This window comes from Macrobrachium nipponense, chromosome 18 (assembly GCF_015104395.2).
Source record: "Macrobrachium nipponense isolate FS-2020 chromosome 18, ASM1510439v2, whole genome shotgun sequence".
NCBI lineage: Eukaryota > Metazoa > Arthropoda > Malacostraca > Decapoda > Palaemonidae > Macrobrachium > Macrobrachium nipponense.
Window position 1 is genome coordinate 35,059,662 of NC_087211.1, and position 16,884 is coordinate 35,076,545.

At 35.0% G+C, this 16,884-nt stretch overlaps 1 protein-coding gene across 2 annotated transcripts in view; it reads right to left on the reverse strand.

Annotated features, from left to right (window-relative positions):
* LOC135196961 (guanine nucleotide exchange factor subunit Rich-like) overlaps positions 1 to 16,884 on the reverse strand; it is a 387,875-nt gene that overhangs the window by 180,643 nt on the left and 190,348 nt on the right. For both annotated transcript variants that reach the window (XM_064223819.1, XM_064223820.1), the window contains exons 14-20: positions 13,791 to 14,023; positions 12,875 to 13,106; positions 12,554 to 12,660; positions 12,037 to 12,168; positions 11,634 to 11,873; positions 11,374 to 11,488; positions 5,919 to 6,023 (exon numbers count right to left, since the gene is read on the reverse strand). In XM_064223819.1, the coding sequence (XP_064079889.1) occupies positions 5,919 to 6,023; positions 11,374 to 11,488; positions 11,634 to 11,873; positions 12,037 to 12,168; positions 12,554 to 12,660; positions 12,875 to 13,106; positions 13,791 to 14,023 (1,164 nt within the window). The remainder of the gene's footprint in view (positions 1 to 5,918; positions 6,024 to 11,373; positions 11,489 to 11,633; positions 11,874 to 12,036; positions 12,169 to 12,553; positions 12,661 to 12,874; positions 13,107 to 13,790; positions 14,024 to 16,884) is intronic.

Here is a 16,884-nt window from a genome sequence, read left to right on the forward strand (position 1 = left end):
GTGTAGTAGTAGTACGAGCTGCTCCTCTATGGGACGGCTCCCCTCTTGGAGGTTTTGTAGTGGGAGATTTCTATTGGCATTTGGCTCGTGGTAGTGGTCTCACTCGCTAGTGTTCATACCGACACCCTCCTAGAGGTGAGCGAGTCAGTTATACTGACTTTTTCTTTATTTTATTTATTCTCTGGTATGTGTTAGTACATTTACCCTAGAAATAATAGATTAAAGGATATTTCGCGCAAGCGACACGAGCTGAGCCCAGAAATGACCTTACTAACCAAGCTGATTTCCTCTACATATCTATGGAGGCACTAGATGAAATTTAAAGTATTCTATTTCCATGCTTCAGACAAAAGAAAAGCTAGTCATATTGCAAAACATGTAAACTTTCATACCATAAAAATAAAATGGTACCCTCATAACATTTATAATGGTTTGCTTCAAACCAATATAAACACGTTGAAACTTACAAATGCTACACAATTGCATTAGGAAAGTCTAAGCCTCTTGTGCTGTTTGCTATTTTTCATGAGACATAGGGGACAGATATACTAAACCTCAAAAATATACCATCACACAGCATTTAAAACAACCATTGTAATTAAAGACTGTGAACTTAAATTCTCAAACAAGGAATCAGAACCGTAGAAAAAATTCTGACTAAGAAAATTTCATAGACTGGCGTACATTCTTAAATATTATTAAAGATAAAATGATAAATGAGATGGAAAAATACAAATAAATAAATAAATGATGAACAGGAAATATAAAAATAAATAAATAAATGATGAACACAAAATCAAACAATTAGTTACAATATGTACATGACACTCAAGAAGTTATCCCCAACTAAAATAAAAAAGCAAAACGCTGTACAACACTGCAATATGCAGGTCATTCAAATCTTAGACAAAATAGTTTATGAGAATTCCTAAATTACAGCAATATTTATATCCTACCTGTCAAACATAAATTGACTGATCTGTACATCAGTAATCCTTCAATTATCCAGGTTAACAGAGTCAATGGCAATATCTACATAATAGTAAGTATAAAAAATCTAGGGGTATTCAAAGGAAACTTCTTACCCTGCCTCACCTAACCTTGTCTATTTCACATAACTGTAAACACTTAATATGCTTATAAAAACAATCATCACACTTTAAAACTGAAAAACTTTAGGCAAAGGTAATTATGTTTCTACCTTTTCCAATATTTGTAACAAAACAGTACTTACCAGCATAAATACACTTTGAAATAAAATGTAACCCCTTCTTTTACTCTCTCTCGTAAATAGGGAACAGTTCAGTAGTGTGTGAACTATTGACCTAGGCAAGCCTTGGTGTTACACTCACATTATCCATTTGCCATAATGAAATAGGCTACTATAGCCATATTTAAGACAAAGGTAATGATAATGAAAATAATATTTTACTTTCTGAATCCATTTATAGTGTATTATCATGATGTTATATTCTCAGAATCAGCTAATTGAGCCTACTAGCAAAAGAATTAGGAGTACTGGAATTATTCTTCTTATTTTTTACATAAATATCAAATGGGTATGCAACGGTAACTAGCATATGTAGTTTATGATAAAGTAAAATCCCTCAAAATCACAAAACAGTTGTTTCCAGATTTGTTTGTTTATGCCATTCTCTCTCTATGCTGTTCTATGCTGTTTATGTTAGTTCTTTGTAAGTGGTTGTTAATTAAAGAGATGATTTGGTAATCTTGTTCGAAAGTCTAGCCTAGCACATTCAACCAAAAATGAAATTCGTTCAGTAAGTAAACTATCATGGAAACTGTTTGTGTAAAACACCCTGTTTTTACATCTTTAGCATATATGGCATTTCTCAATGATGACAGTCCAAGGCAAATTCATTTAAAGAACACTACTAAAAAGTAGCTGATCATTTTCTGTTTTATTGGAATTAATGGTTTCTCTTTTCATCTCATAATATCACAGAACAAGTTCACATCTACATGTGGAATTTCATCAATGTTAACATACCATCTCTACATAGTGTGTGTGTTCAAGAGTGTGTTTCTCAATGTAATTACCTTTGCCATTTTTCCTTTTAGCTTTGCTTGATTTACTGCACAGCCTTTCATTATGAGTTTAACCCTTAAACGCCGACTGGACGTATTTTACGTCGACATACAAAGTTTTTTTTTTTTAAAAATTCGCGAAAATACTTTTAGGACCTACCAGCCAAAAACTCTTGAATCATGCGCCTTGGGGGATGCTGGGAGTTCACGGATCAAGGTAATGTTTTGTTTACAATAGTTACGCAGGCGCGCAAGCGCGAATTTCTTTCTTGCTGCACTAAAAAGTATCTGTGACACATCTCGGAAATTATTTCGTCACTTTGACATAATTTTTGTACCATTTTAAATTAGCCTGTTTACATGGAGTATTATATATGAAAATGTGCGCATTTTTAGTAGAATACAACAAAAAAATACTCATGATTGTAACTTTTACTCAGTTTTGAAATATTTTTTAAATAAATAACGATAAGTGCCAAAATTTCAACTTCGGTCAACGTTTGACTCTACCGAAATGGTCGAAAAACGCAATTGTAAGCTAAAACGCTTATATTTTAGTAATATTCAATCATTTACCTTAATTTTGCAACTAATTGGAAGTCCCTAGCACAATATTTTGATTTATGGTGAATTTATGAAAAATCTTTTTCCTTACGTCCACGCGGTAACTCTTCCGAAAAAATCATACATGCGATTGTGGTAATGTTTGCACCATTTTAAATTAGCCGTTACATAAAGTTTTTAATATGAAAATGTGCGCAATTTCATGCACAATACAACTAAAAACAACCCATGGTTGTAGCTTTTATCAATTTTGAAATATTTTCATATAAAAAATGATAAGTGACAAATTTTCAACCTTCGGTCAACTTTGACTCTACCGAAATGGTCGAAAAACGCAATTGTAAGCTAAATCTCTTACAGTCTAGTAATATTCAAGCATTTACCTTCATATTGCAACAAATTGGAAGTCTCTAGCACAATATTTCAATTTATGGTGAATTTATGAAAAAAATAACATTTTCTTTACATCCGCGCGGTAACTTCCAAAAAACTCATACGTGCGATTGTGGTAATGTTTGCACCATTTTAAATTAGCCGTTACATAAAGTTTTGTATATGAAAATGTGCGCAATTTCATGGTGAATACAACTAAAAATAATTGAAGGTTTTAGCTTTTCTCATTTTGGAAATATTTGCATATTAATCACGATAAATAGAAAAAAAACCATGTTCGGTCAACTTTGACTCTACCGAAATGGTCGAAAAACGCAATTGTAAGCTAAAATTCTTACAGTCTAGTACTATTCAGTCATTTATCTTCATCTTGAAATAAAATCGAAGTCTCTAGCACAATATTTAGATTTATGGTGAATTAAAAAAAAACTTTCCTTTCCTCCGCGCGCGGATTCTCCGCCACAAATCTCCGACATGCGTACGTTCAATTTCCTCAATATTTGTGCCGTTTCATATTAGGCATTTCATAGAGTTTTAAATATGAAGATGTGCGCAATTTCATGTGGAATAAAACGAAAAATATGTTTGAAGGTTGTAGCTTTTCTTATTTCCGAAATAATTGCATATAAAAAAATATATATATAAAAAAAATTTGACATTCGGTCAACTTTAACTCGTCAGATATGGTCGAAAACTGCAATTGTAAGCTAATATTCTTACAGCATAGTAATATTCAATCATTTGTCTTCATTTTGAAAGAAATTGGAAGTCTCTAGGACAATATTTAGTATTTATGGTGAATTTTGAAAAAAAATATATGTTTACGTCTGAGTGTTTACGAATCATGCATTATTTTGTGATAATATTTTCTGTGTGTTGCTTTTATCGTTTTACAATATGTTATATACCAAAATGATTGCAATTTAGTGTACATTACAACGAAAAAAAAAGTAACTTGTTACCTTTAACCGTTTCGTACACAGAGCGATTTGAATACAATTATATATGAAATTTCGTTTTTTTGCGCTATATATATCGCATTAGTTTATATATGATAATGATAATGTTTTTCATTTCTGATGGTTGCATACTAAACTTCAGCCAATGACAAAAAAAGGAGCCATAAATGAACTCTTAATCTTGAAAACTAAGCGCGCTGTGATTTTTTGAAAAAAATATTTTTTCCGCTTCCGCGCTCACTCTGAAACACCTCCGGCACACGGGAGACATTTTTTTTTTTACCGCTTCGACGTTTAAGGGTTAACTGACTTTCAAGTACAATTATCACACATATAACAGGAGACAGGACACAAGGAACATTTTATCACTTGATATTTCATCGCAGTTGTTGTTCTCTCTCTCTCTCTCTCTCTCTCTCTCTCTCAATGTACCTCTTCTTTTTTATCTTTGTGCCTGATGTATCTAAAGTTACAGTACTGGAGCGTACATATCCTTTCATAAAATGTGTAAAAACCATACATATGAAAACATGAAACAAATCAAGCCCTAGCAAGTTCACCAATGCCAGAGAATGAGCAAGTGCATGCACACGTACCATATGCATGTGACTGTGTTTATCTTTTGGGGTATAAAAAAAAAAAAAAAAAAAAATACAGTAAAAATATAAATGGGAATACCATAAAACATCAATGAAAAATCATGACCGTAACCGCACAAAACAAAACAAGTTCCAAAGTTCACCAACACCAGAGAATGAATGTGTGTATGTACCTCACACAATTGGATTATAAAAGTAAAAAGTGAGAAAATACAGTAAAAATATCAATGAAAACAGCATAAAATATATTGTAAAAAATAATAAGCATAACAACACAAAACACAACAAGCTCTAGCAAGTTCAGTGTACATATGTTGGTACATTGTGCACACAATTTCTTTATCTTTTGGGTTGTAAAAATGAAAATTAAGAAAATAAATTGAAAATACAAATAAGGATAGCATAAAATATAAATAAAAAATTATAACATGAAACAAACATGCTCTAGCAAGTTAGATGTCTACCTAGCACTCTTCACCCATCCAACACTTCATTCCCACCCCCTTCCAGCCATGGAAACTGCTTCCCAGCTCCACCCACCCTCCAAAACAAACTCTTCTCCGAGTGATTTCCTCTACAAAACTTACTGTCCATCCTGCCCATGGGGCCCAGCCACTCATTTGACCCACCCCACCTTGAAAATTTCTTGAGGCCTATGTTACACCCTGGCCCCCACAAAAAAAAAAATTCTGTCTGACTATAAATGTAAACAGTGTTCCTGACATTTTCCTGAGGCTGTGCAGCACTGCCAACAATTGAAGAGCAGTTTTTTCAAATTTTTAGATATCTATACTTTATATCTACTACACGTGTACATTTGGGGGCTAGTTCCCTGGTCTGGGTGTGCCGGATAATGGCGAGTTCTGAATAATGGTGATCTGGATAATTGAAGGACTACAGTATTTAATATGACTGACCTACCACTATTAGAGGAAAACACAACATAGCAAAACTCATAAGAATAAATTAGGTTGCAAAGCATAAAATGCATTCCTTACAAAGCAATCAAATGGGTCTAAAGAACATTAAAAAGTCAGGATAGTTGATCAGACTATGATAAATCTGAAACTGCATTGATTCCCTCTTAAACTGTGAATTCCTAAATTGAAGTGATGCATCAATCAATCTTTTTATTTTGAAATTTGCATATTGGTACATACTGCTATCAGCAACAAAATAAAACAACAAAATAAACTTACAAACAGCAAAAATACAAAATATGTAACCATAATGGGAGTGTAAGTGTCTCCCAAAGCAAGCTGTACATGATATGAATAACAATCAATGCAAAATGAAATTGTGATTGGCCAAAGCATCAAGCATAACAAGGGAGAGACAAAAACACACATCTTACCACTAGAATTATCCAAGGAGCTGCGATGGATAGTCTTACGGGTACCAAATGTTACCGTGTGGTTTTGACTTTGTTCTTGGAAAGCAATTACTCGTGGGTCATGGGCTGTAACACATGCATGAGAATGTGGAAGTTACTGAAGGGTAAAACATTTGGAAGAAGAATGGGGAGAGTTGACATATAAAAGGACAGGATGACCTTAAATTTGCTTAGAAAAAACAGAAGTGACTACACACAGACAATATATATGACGGGCAAGCAATGCAGAGGAGATATCAATGTTGCATTATTAAGAGTAGGATCTAATCAACACCAGCCACTACCATCCCTTGAATAATACAAAAAGGCATTTAAACAATTGAGCTAAGATCAGAATAACTAATATCCAATTACAACTATTGGTGGTTAATCAGCCAAAAGGGCAGTCTTTCAACTACTCACACACAGTCTATAAAGATCACATTTGCATAAGCATAAACAACACCTATTAATCTCCAAAGTCCTTCAAGAAATCTAAGAGATGCGCCATACTTCAGTACAATCAAATGATCTTTGTCATGCAGTTAACCATTAAATGTTCTAGCGTCTGGTTTCATATATACATTACATGACACTATGAAAGTGCATAGTATTAGTTTCTGAAAATGTAAAACATTTCTATTAAAATAATGACCTCAGCAAACTTATGTTCTATCTACTAACATATTATATTTAATAATACAAGGAATCAAGTACAAATGCAATAGAGCAAGTCTTGACAGAAAAAAGTTCCTGCTTCATGAATAAAATTCTCTTTAGTTTACCTGTTTTAAAAGGCCAATTAAGGTGAGCAACCAAGTTAAATTAACAATTTTAAAAAAAGCAAAGAAGTAGTACAGTAGTTAACTTATAGGAGAGGCCTGCCTTACTATACAGCACCACTTGTTTCGCCTGCCAAAAGGTCTTAGTTTCTTAGTGGATTTCAGGATTAGTCTGAGGTATCCAACTGAATGGCAGGAAGTAAAATCTCAAAAACTTGCTGCCTTTGACAGTTTAAAAGAAATCTTAAATAACAATTTTGTGTAAGATACATGAATTGAAAACCCCACTTACTAGAAGGACGTAGTTAACCAAATTTCCAGCTCGTTACAATTTTTGCCCCAGCTCAAGGTCACCATAAAAAGAATACAGGCAGTCCCCTATTTACGACAGGGGTTCCGTTCTTGAGATGCGTAGTAAGCCAAAAATCATCATAAGCCAGAAAGTTGTCAAAATCGTCAAAAATCCTAAGAAAACCTTACTCTAAATGCTTTAGGTGCATACTGAAAACTATGTAAACTGCATTTGTATCGTGTTTTTCATAAAAAAACCTACAAATATTGTTTAATGTATATACTCTTGTAAGGTTTGACATTTAAAGACAAATTTTATGGCCCAAAATCTTGGGACTGAACATTACATGAGGTATAGGCTAGTTTTGGAAAAGTACAATTTTGGCACTAGGCTAACCCTAGGCTTTGGATTTACCAACAGCAAACAATATATACAAATGTTGTTCTACTTATTTGAGAATCTTTTATAATTGTTATGTTGTTTTTGTATTGGAAATGTGCAAACTTTAGAGACTAAGCTAAGCCTACCATATTCTTTGGATTCCCTGATAATGAAGTCAACAAAGTAGTAGCATTCTTTCCATAGAAGTCAACAAACTTTTATTTTTGCATAATAACCACGACAATAAATATAAATGTTTTATATCTCTGAGAATCCTTTATTATTGTTATGTTGTTTTTAATTTATGGCTGTTCTAGGCTGGACAACCTTCAATTTCCGAATGTAAACAAAGTAGCTGCCATTTGTATTTTGTTAGATGATAACTCTTTATTTTTTTTATTCTTTTGGTAAAATGATGCTGTAAATTAAAAAACTTGGTCATGCAATACAGTTAATGGAAAAAAACAAACATTTGTGAATTAAAAATCATAAAATAGAAAATTAATCAATGACTGCTCCCATCGAAGCTAGCAAATATCTTATAGAATTCTTTTTCTGTTATAACATCATTATATATTTCATTATAGCTGTCAGTATGTCTCTCCATTAGATAAAAATAGATTAAATAGAAATTAAAGGTTATTACATATACTGTTCGGTAATTTCAGTGGTTGAGGAGAGAATAAAAATGTATGATACTAACACTGTGTGCTAGTGAAAAGTGGTTGCTTGGCAATCTATCAGCACTCGGTAGTGTTGACAAAGATATTGTAAACAAAGCAGGTCAGGAGCTTTTTTTTTTGTTTATCATAGTTAATCAATAATTATTTGAAATGAGTACATACTCATTATTTATACATTTTATAGGCATATTCTAAGCTTTTAACTTCTTAGTTTTAAATGTCAGAATCTTAGACTAGGCTATAGTAGCGATTGCTGACATAGCTTAGGCTTATTGCCAAAATCAAAACTCAACATTATAAGGGATAAATGCTAAAATCCTAATATATGTACAGTAAAAATGGTGTTGAACATTACATGCAGTAAATTATTACTCAAGTATATACAGTATTTTGCCTTTTTGGAGTCATATTTCTTCTGTTGGATCATCGGCGTAACCCTACAACGTGTCGTAAACCTGAAAATAATTTCTGATGAATATAATTGAAAATTGTCGCAAACTCGGATCGGCATAAGCCACAACCGTTATAACATCGGAACTGTATTTATGTATGTATGCAATATGTTAATGTATGTATTATGTTTATATGTAATTGTTATATGTTATATGTATGTATGTATATATGTATATATGGTATGTATATATGTGTGTGTGTGTGTGTGTGTGTGTGTGTGTCTGTGTGTGTGTGTGTGTGTGTGTGTGTGTGTGTGTGTGTGTGTGTGTGTGTGTGTGTGTGATGTATATATATATATATATATATATATATATATATATATATATATAGTATATATATATATATATATAGTATATATATACGTATATATATATATATATATATATATATATATATATATATATATATATATATATATATATATATATACGTATATATATATATATCTATCTATCATAAACCAATTACTTATAATTAACCCTGTCCATGGTTACAAAGCAAAAGCAGTCTCACGTTTCCATTTCTCTTACACAGAAAAAACAGCAGTCAGCCAGCCAATGGTACTAAGAACATATATGAGGTTCCAAACTGCTATATATAAAGGTTTCCACTTCTGTCCAGGAGCACTGTGCAACACGCAGGAATGGGATGTTACAGTACTGTTCATGAGTTAATACAAGGCTAGAACAAATGCTAGCCCAAAGCTGATTTTTTGTCTAAATGCAGGCTGCAGAAGGAGGATCTGCTGACTCTCTAGCCTTGAACCAGGTGATGAAATTTATCAAGTTCCTTTGACCTATTTCTTTGATACTCTTGCTGTTGGCCATGTGGACAGGAGGCATGAGTAAATTTCCACCATCCAAGCCAGTGGTGGCAGTGTTGGAGGGTGCATGGAGAGTGGGGCATGCAGTTTTCATACCCAAATCGGCCAGCTTGTACCTAAGAAAGCAGCCAATGGAACCAAAAGACAGTAAACAATGAAGCACCTAAATGAACAAAGGACACACAGGAGAATCTAGTAACTTGTGTTAGGCAGTTAATAGCCAACTTGAGCAAGTTCTGCCAAGGGACAAGCTAGCAAACAACAACAACTCCCCCCACCCCCCCCCAAAAAAAAAAAAAAAAAAAAAACAGCAGCAATACCAACAGTTTGTATTACAACGGTAACATTATTACAAATATTAATGCAAACAAACAAAATAACCTTTTATCTGAAAAAACAACAACCGATGTCACTAATCAGCAGAACCTACAACATTTTGTCAAAATCTATAGGCCCACCACATGCACTAATCAGGCAGGAACAACAACCAATGTCACTAATCAGCAGAACCTACAACATTTTGTCAAAAATCTATAGGCCCACACATGTTGATGACAACAATAATCCCTGCAGAATAAAAAAAAAAAAAAAAAAAAAAAAAAAAACAAGCATCCAAATACCAACCTTCAAATGACAGAGGTAAGGAAAAAGATGTAGGTGAAGGATAAGGAATGGTGTTGTCAAAAACTCAACCCACATATGCCAATGATGACAGTATAAGAGAATCTCCTTTTTGGCAAGCAAACCAGTGTTTGCTATTTAGCTATGCTGCACCTTTGTTTCTGTCAACCACCTACTCAGCACAAAACTAGACATTCTGGGACAAGTAAAGGTAGAGGTCTTGTAAGTCCTATGAATATATGGCACAATGACAGGTATCAAAACTTGAATTCAAACCCATCACAGAAGCAATATGCTTCTTCTGTAAGTTAAGATTGTTACAACAACAAAACAACTAGTCTACATTTGGACAATGTCTGAATAAACTTCAAGGCAGAGTTTTCACTATGAAGAGATAAATTCTTTGTGTACAGAAACAAAATTTCCGTTTAGGTTCAACTAAATTTTGCACTGCTGCACGCACCTCCATTTTAGCCCACAAAGATGATGTCAAATAGTCTAATTACAGGAAAGCTAAGGTAATCAGCACCTAGGAAAATTAAATGATAAAAGTCATTTTTAGCACAGTCCTAACTCTCAAGTTTTCAAGGTTAACATTCTTATAATCTGACGTAGCAAAATCAATTTTTGTATTCCAAGTACGCACATCATAAGATACTCGGTAATTGTTAAAAGCAACTTTGGTAACTGAAAATAACATATTTTAAGCATACTTTTACCTTACAAAGGAAATAACAATGCCTCACACCAATATACTTTAGCCCATAAGAAAATTTAAAAAAATAAAAATTTTCAATAAACATGTCTATTTTACAACCACTTTCTCATAACACAAACTCAGAAAAATTCTATTTCTTATGTAAAGCATCTTCTCAAATAATATATACACTGGTACAGCTCTTAATTGGCCCTCACAGGAGTAAGTTTTCACCTTCCAGAAACAAACTTTTCCCTTTGTTCCCTGTATGAATCCATAAGCTCAAAAATAAACCCAACATAACTAAAGGCAACACAGAATGGATTCTGGAATCAGCACCTAGATATTTCATAGCTGAACAGATTTTATATGCCAAAAGTATACAAACAAAGAATTATGATCACAACTCCTAAACGTTGCTGAATACGTACAATAAAATTGTATTGTCATTCATACTCAACACTCCATGACTTTCAAGGATATTAAAAACACAGACTAAAAGACAGACTTTTTCTAGAATAAAGCATCAAGGACAAATGTAAAAAGCTTGGGTGACATCAAGGAGACGGCAAGAACTGTAGTGGTTAGTAAGGCTCAGTTGCAAAGGTAGAATGCTGAAGCCGAGACAAAACTTACCAACCAAATCTAAATACCAAAAGAGGACAGGCTGCAAATATAACAGAAAAAAAGAAACTTATATCTTACCAATAGAACGAAGAAATCGAATAAGATCCTTTGACAAATCCCACTTGCCAGCTTCCAAAGTGGCATCCAACAAACGGGTTGCATGATTCCTACTCACAGTAGCACTCTCAAGATTCTGAAATGTAAAAAATCTGTTGAAAACTTTGCTGTATGGCACGAAGAACAGGGACACTTAATTCATTTCCAATACACCATGTTTACAACATTCTGACCAACCAGCATCCTGATCATTCTCTTTCCCGCACTGAATATCTACTTACTTGCAATATGATGAGGTAAGACGCTGCAGTTTCCAACTGAGAATCTTCTAGTGCCTTGATGAACAATAATCGCGGGCTTCCTGCTACTGAAAAAAGATATCTCCATAATGCTAACTCTGTTTTGCGTGCACACTGAACCACTGTTCTCAAATAAAACGGAAATTCGCGAATAAACTCCACTACACGGGGAAGCAAACAATCAGGTAGTGGATCTTTACTGGAAGCTTCTTCTTCAAGAACCTAGAAAAGAGAATGCGCATCAGTTCTCCAAATTTCATTATTTACTTTATACTATATCAAGGGATTTCATAAACTGTATTTTTCACCTAACTGATACTTGGAAAAAACTGTCCATACTAGTACTCAAAATATTAAAGCTATTAAGTATCAATCAAATCTTTACTTGATGAAGTAAAAGTTCAAGAGCATGTGGGAAATACGGCAAATCTCGACAAGTGCTGGCCACTTCCCAAGCATGATAGCCAAGATTTCTCCTCAGTAGTTGCCGCAGCAAGTGGTGTAAATACACCTGACTCTGTAAGAACAAATACAAAATAAAATATAGTGCCAATATGATAAAGCTGTCAGCTTATTAACCGACCTGTTTTAGCTATTCTCACCAAAATATCAAAGGTTTGTGAGTTCATAAATTAGGGGAGCTTGCTCATAATGTGACTTTAGCAAATCAAAAAGGATCAATAATCATTGGCTATGTACAGTACTAAGTTACAACAGACACAAAACAAATGAACCTCAAGACAGTAACAGTAATAACAGGAGAACTACATCACTGAATCTCTGAAATAAGAGAGATATGAAGCTTAACAACAAGTACTCTGTGTCTGTAACATTACAAAAGATGAGTGAAAAACTGTTACAAAAGTCAAAATTCGGTAAATAGCAACATAACTTCAACTTACAGTTCTCCCAATTACAGTTAGAGGCTGGTACAAGGAAGCAGCACCACAAGCCAATAAAGATGTATCTGTCTCAGCACCAAGAAGAATGCCCTCCTCAAATAACACAGCTGGAATAATAGTGTGTCTTAAATACCAAACTTAGAACAATCATGATGAAATATTAGTGCCTTGTCAGAAATCCATAATGCACTTCTGATATTAGTCATTGAATTCCTTATAAAAAATTCAATATACATACTTAAAAAGTAAAAAGGAACTTTGGAGCAATAAAAAATCACAAAATGATCAAAATAAAGAGTATATAAATATATATATCAGTACCTAGAGGATATATGGACGGAGTGAAGGGCAACATAATTCTACGGGCCATGAAGGTGTGGGATTTGTCGATTGAATTTGGAAACAAAGGCAGCCATGCCCTAGTTCCATGCACTCCACAATGAAGCCATAGTGCATGACTTAGGTGGGGCTTATGACTAACAGCACAACTGCTGCACCATAAAGCCTCACAACTTGACGCAAGAACTATGGGAGTCATTTGAGCAGACTGAAACTGAAAAATAAGTGTGTCAAAATACATTATAAACATGTAAGTTAAGGTCTCAGTCTAAGATCATTATCACATAAGAACTGACCTAAAGGATTTGTCTACTCAGTAGTAGACAGACTAGCAAACTTTTATAGCACTGGTTCTCGTGTTTATTTCTTTATAGTATATTGGAAGAAAGTAATGGGAAGAAAATGTTGAAGCAGTTGGATGGCTAGGTAAAAAGACAGAATAGATGACAAACAGGACTAAAAGCAAAGAAAATGGGAGGCACATAGATGCTGCACAGTAACTTTTGTTCTGCCTACAGTGTGCCATGCAGGACACACAGTAGGCAGTGACCAAAGAAAACTGGTGGCAGCAATTAACTTATGCCTGTCATAATGTCACTTAAAATTCTGACATATGGTGGCCCCCATATGGTTCCCAATTCTTTTGAGACAAGCACCTTCAGAGTTTGAAAAGACTTCTCTACAAAAATCCTTCGTTATCTAATGAAAACTACATCTTGACTATGCACTCTGGGGTTACAAACTATTTACAACTGCAAAGGTTAGACTGCCATCATCATAATTACTGGCGGTAGACACTGAAGATAATCCCTCTCTGACAAATCAAGGGCATGAATTCTCATCAATAACCATTCTACTTAACCTTGATAAGCATTAAATTTAGCTTCCTGTTACTTACTAATTTTCCATTGCTGTTTTCAGAATCTGCACGCTGGTCTCGCTGGATCATCAACACCTTCCCAGAAATATTAATGATCACGCTCTGTGCAGGTGCTGGCGTCTGTGTGTTGTGGACCCGCCACGACTCGGTACGCAGACTAGTGAGCAATACAGACACCACACATGCAGGATGGACTGTCAAACCAGAAATATCTACTTCTTGGATACGTGATACAACTACATTAGGGCCTCCTGGAATAAAGATATTGTATGTCATGCACAAAAATTTGAGGAAGAACACAAATACAGTACATCTGAATACACAACATAACTTATTACATTTTATGTATAAACACTTATATATTGATGTCTTCATATTGTTAATTCATAATCATAAAAACACAAAATTGCCCACAAATTTTACCAATGTCTCATTCACTGTTCACATAGAGAGAAAGAGCATGTCAAAACCACATTCAAAATGAAAGTTAATTAAAAGATGGATGAAACATCTGGTAGGTGGAAGCTCTATTTACACCTCAGTAGAACTCTTGATCATGTACTTTGTTTGTGAAATAGCAATGTATGTCAACTGAATGGATAGGGAGGATATAATTCTAAATACAGTGTTTTAAAAGAAAACATGTTTATACAAATTTTAACTTATTTTCACTAACTATATTTTTTTTGGAGTAAAAAGGTTTACTCTACATTTTACAGTGGTGTTTGGTACCATTAATTTCAGAGCTGCTTATTGTTGTTCCACCAGGATGCTAGCCCCTGGGACCAGAATGACTGACATGAATTTACCATTTTGACTCCCATGTGATGGATGGATGTATGATATTTAGGGCTAAAGCCCAGGCACTGGGGCCAAGAAGTGTGAGCACACAGTTCTGATTACTAAATACCCTACACGCACTTGGAAAAGTCATACCATTCTTTAGTGGCCTCTGCTTCGTCCGTAAGGGAGATTCTAGCTTTCATAGCCATAGTTTTTGTTGACTGGATGTTGCCATGCAACTAACATCTTTATTTCTTTCAGTACCTCATGCTTGCAAGTTTTTGGGCACCCACATTCCTGGATAACGACAGCGACTCCAACTCAACCTGGCAGGCTCTGAGGAGCTAAGTCTATCTATTCATACAGAACACAGGAAAAGTCCACCACAAAACTACAAAAGGCATGGATGACCTCCTAAACCAAAGAAATTGTTACGTAGTTCCTTTGATCTAGAACCTTCTAATTTCTCCAGCAAAGTCATTCCTGATTCATATAGATTTCAGAATCATTCATTCAGTCCAGAGGTTCCTGGTACATGGCCTCCCAAGAATCAGTTCCATGACCGTCCATCTCCAAAAAATGAGTCTTACCAGATATCTGCTCTAACTTGAAAATATCCAGAAAAGTAAATATACAAAACCATGCAAAATATCACTTGAAAATTATTTGCCATATGAAACATGCTAGGCTGAGAAAATAATTCAGAAAATATTTAATGTAAATATAGAATAAAAAAATACAGAATTACTAAAAAAAAATATGCGTATCTAAAAACAGACTGGGTATCAAATGACTGAGTAATATACGTACTATTCTCATTACAAATATGTCACGTTACCTTTACATACAGCATACGGGAATCAAAATTTACAGATACAGTACCAACACTATTTTGGAAAATGTAAATAAATCATTGCAGAAACAATTATATAACAAATGAAAATGAAGATACAGTGGAACCTCTACAAACAAAAGTCCCTACGTACGAAAAATCAAGGTTACGAAAGCAAAGACGAAGATTTTTTTGCTTCTGTGTACGAAAATAATTCAGGTTGCAAAAGGGTATATGTACTGTAAACCGAAATTCGCCCGGGCCGCTGAGAACAATTTTAAAACTCGTGCGCCGCCAACTCAGTAGATTCACCACCATCCTCCCACTCTCCCATTGGTTCCTGATGCTAGTCACCTCCATAAGATCCTGCTCTCCTATTGGTCAGCATCTGTCCCATCATGCACCTACGTAAAGGTGTCCCTCGACCATTTTGTGGCATCAGCATTATCGTACACACCTGGAATTTGTTCGTTCACATAGATTTCGTTTGTTAACATAAATTCGTGTTAGTGATTTCGCTTTCTTTGTACTATATTGTAAGTTACTTTATCGTGTTGTGTGTGAACTTAATTACTTTCGTTATTAGCCATGGGTCCCAAGAATGTTGCTGAAGTTCATGGAAAGAAGAGGATGCTTTCTATGGAGACAAAGATGGAGATAATTAAAAAGTATGAAGCTGCCATGCGGTTGAGTGTGACTGCTAAGGAATACGGCCAAAATCCATCGACGATAGGCACCATCCTTCAGCAGAAGGAAGCCATCAAAGCAGCTACACCTTCCAAGGGCGTGACTATTTTTTCCAACAACAGGAACCACGTGCATGATGAGATGGAGAGGCTGCTTCTTGTATAGATTAAGGACAAAGAAATCGCTGGCCATACGATAACCGAAACGGCAATCTGCCACAAGGCCAGCGCTATTTTCGGTGATCTGAGTGCCCAGGCCGAAGACGATGCAGGAGAAGGGCCATCGAAGGCAACCCCATACTTCAAGGCTTCTCTGGGTTGGTTTGATAAATTTCGTAAACAGACTGGCATCCATTCGATGAAAGTGTTAAAGGAGAAGCTTCCTGTGATGTGGAGGGCTAATGCGAAAGCCTGGGTATCGAGACTTTTGTTCACCAAGTGGGTAAATCTGTGTTTCGGCCCGACAGTGAAGAAATTCTTGGAAGAGAAGCGCCTCCCTCTGAAATGTCTGCTGTTGTTGGACAATGCCCCTGCTAACCCTCCTGGCCTTGAGGAAGATATCCTAGCGGAGTATTCTTTCATCAAGGTTCTTTATCTTTTGCCTAACACCACCCCTCTCCTCCAGCCCATGGACCAGCAAGTGATATCGAACTTTAAGAAGCTGTATACAAAATATCTTTTCAAGAGATGTTTCGACATCGACGATACCACAAACCTCACCTTGCGTGAATTTTGGAAGGAGCACTTCGATTCATATGCATTCGACTCATCGATCAAGCTTGGCAGGAGGTTTCGAGGCGAACCTTGAATT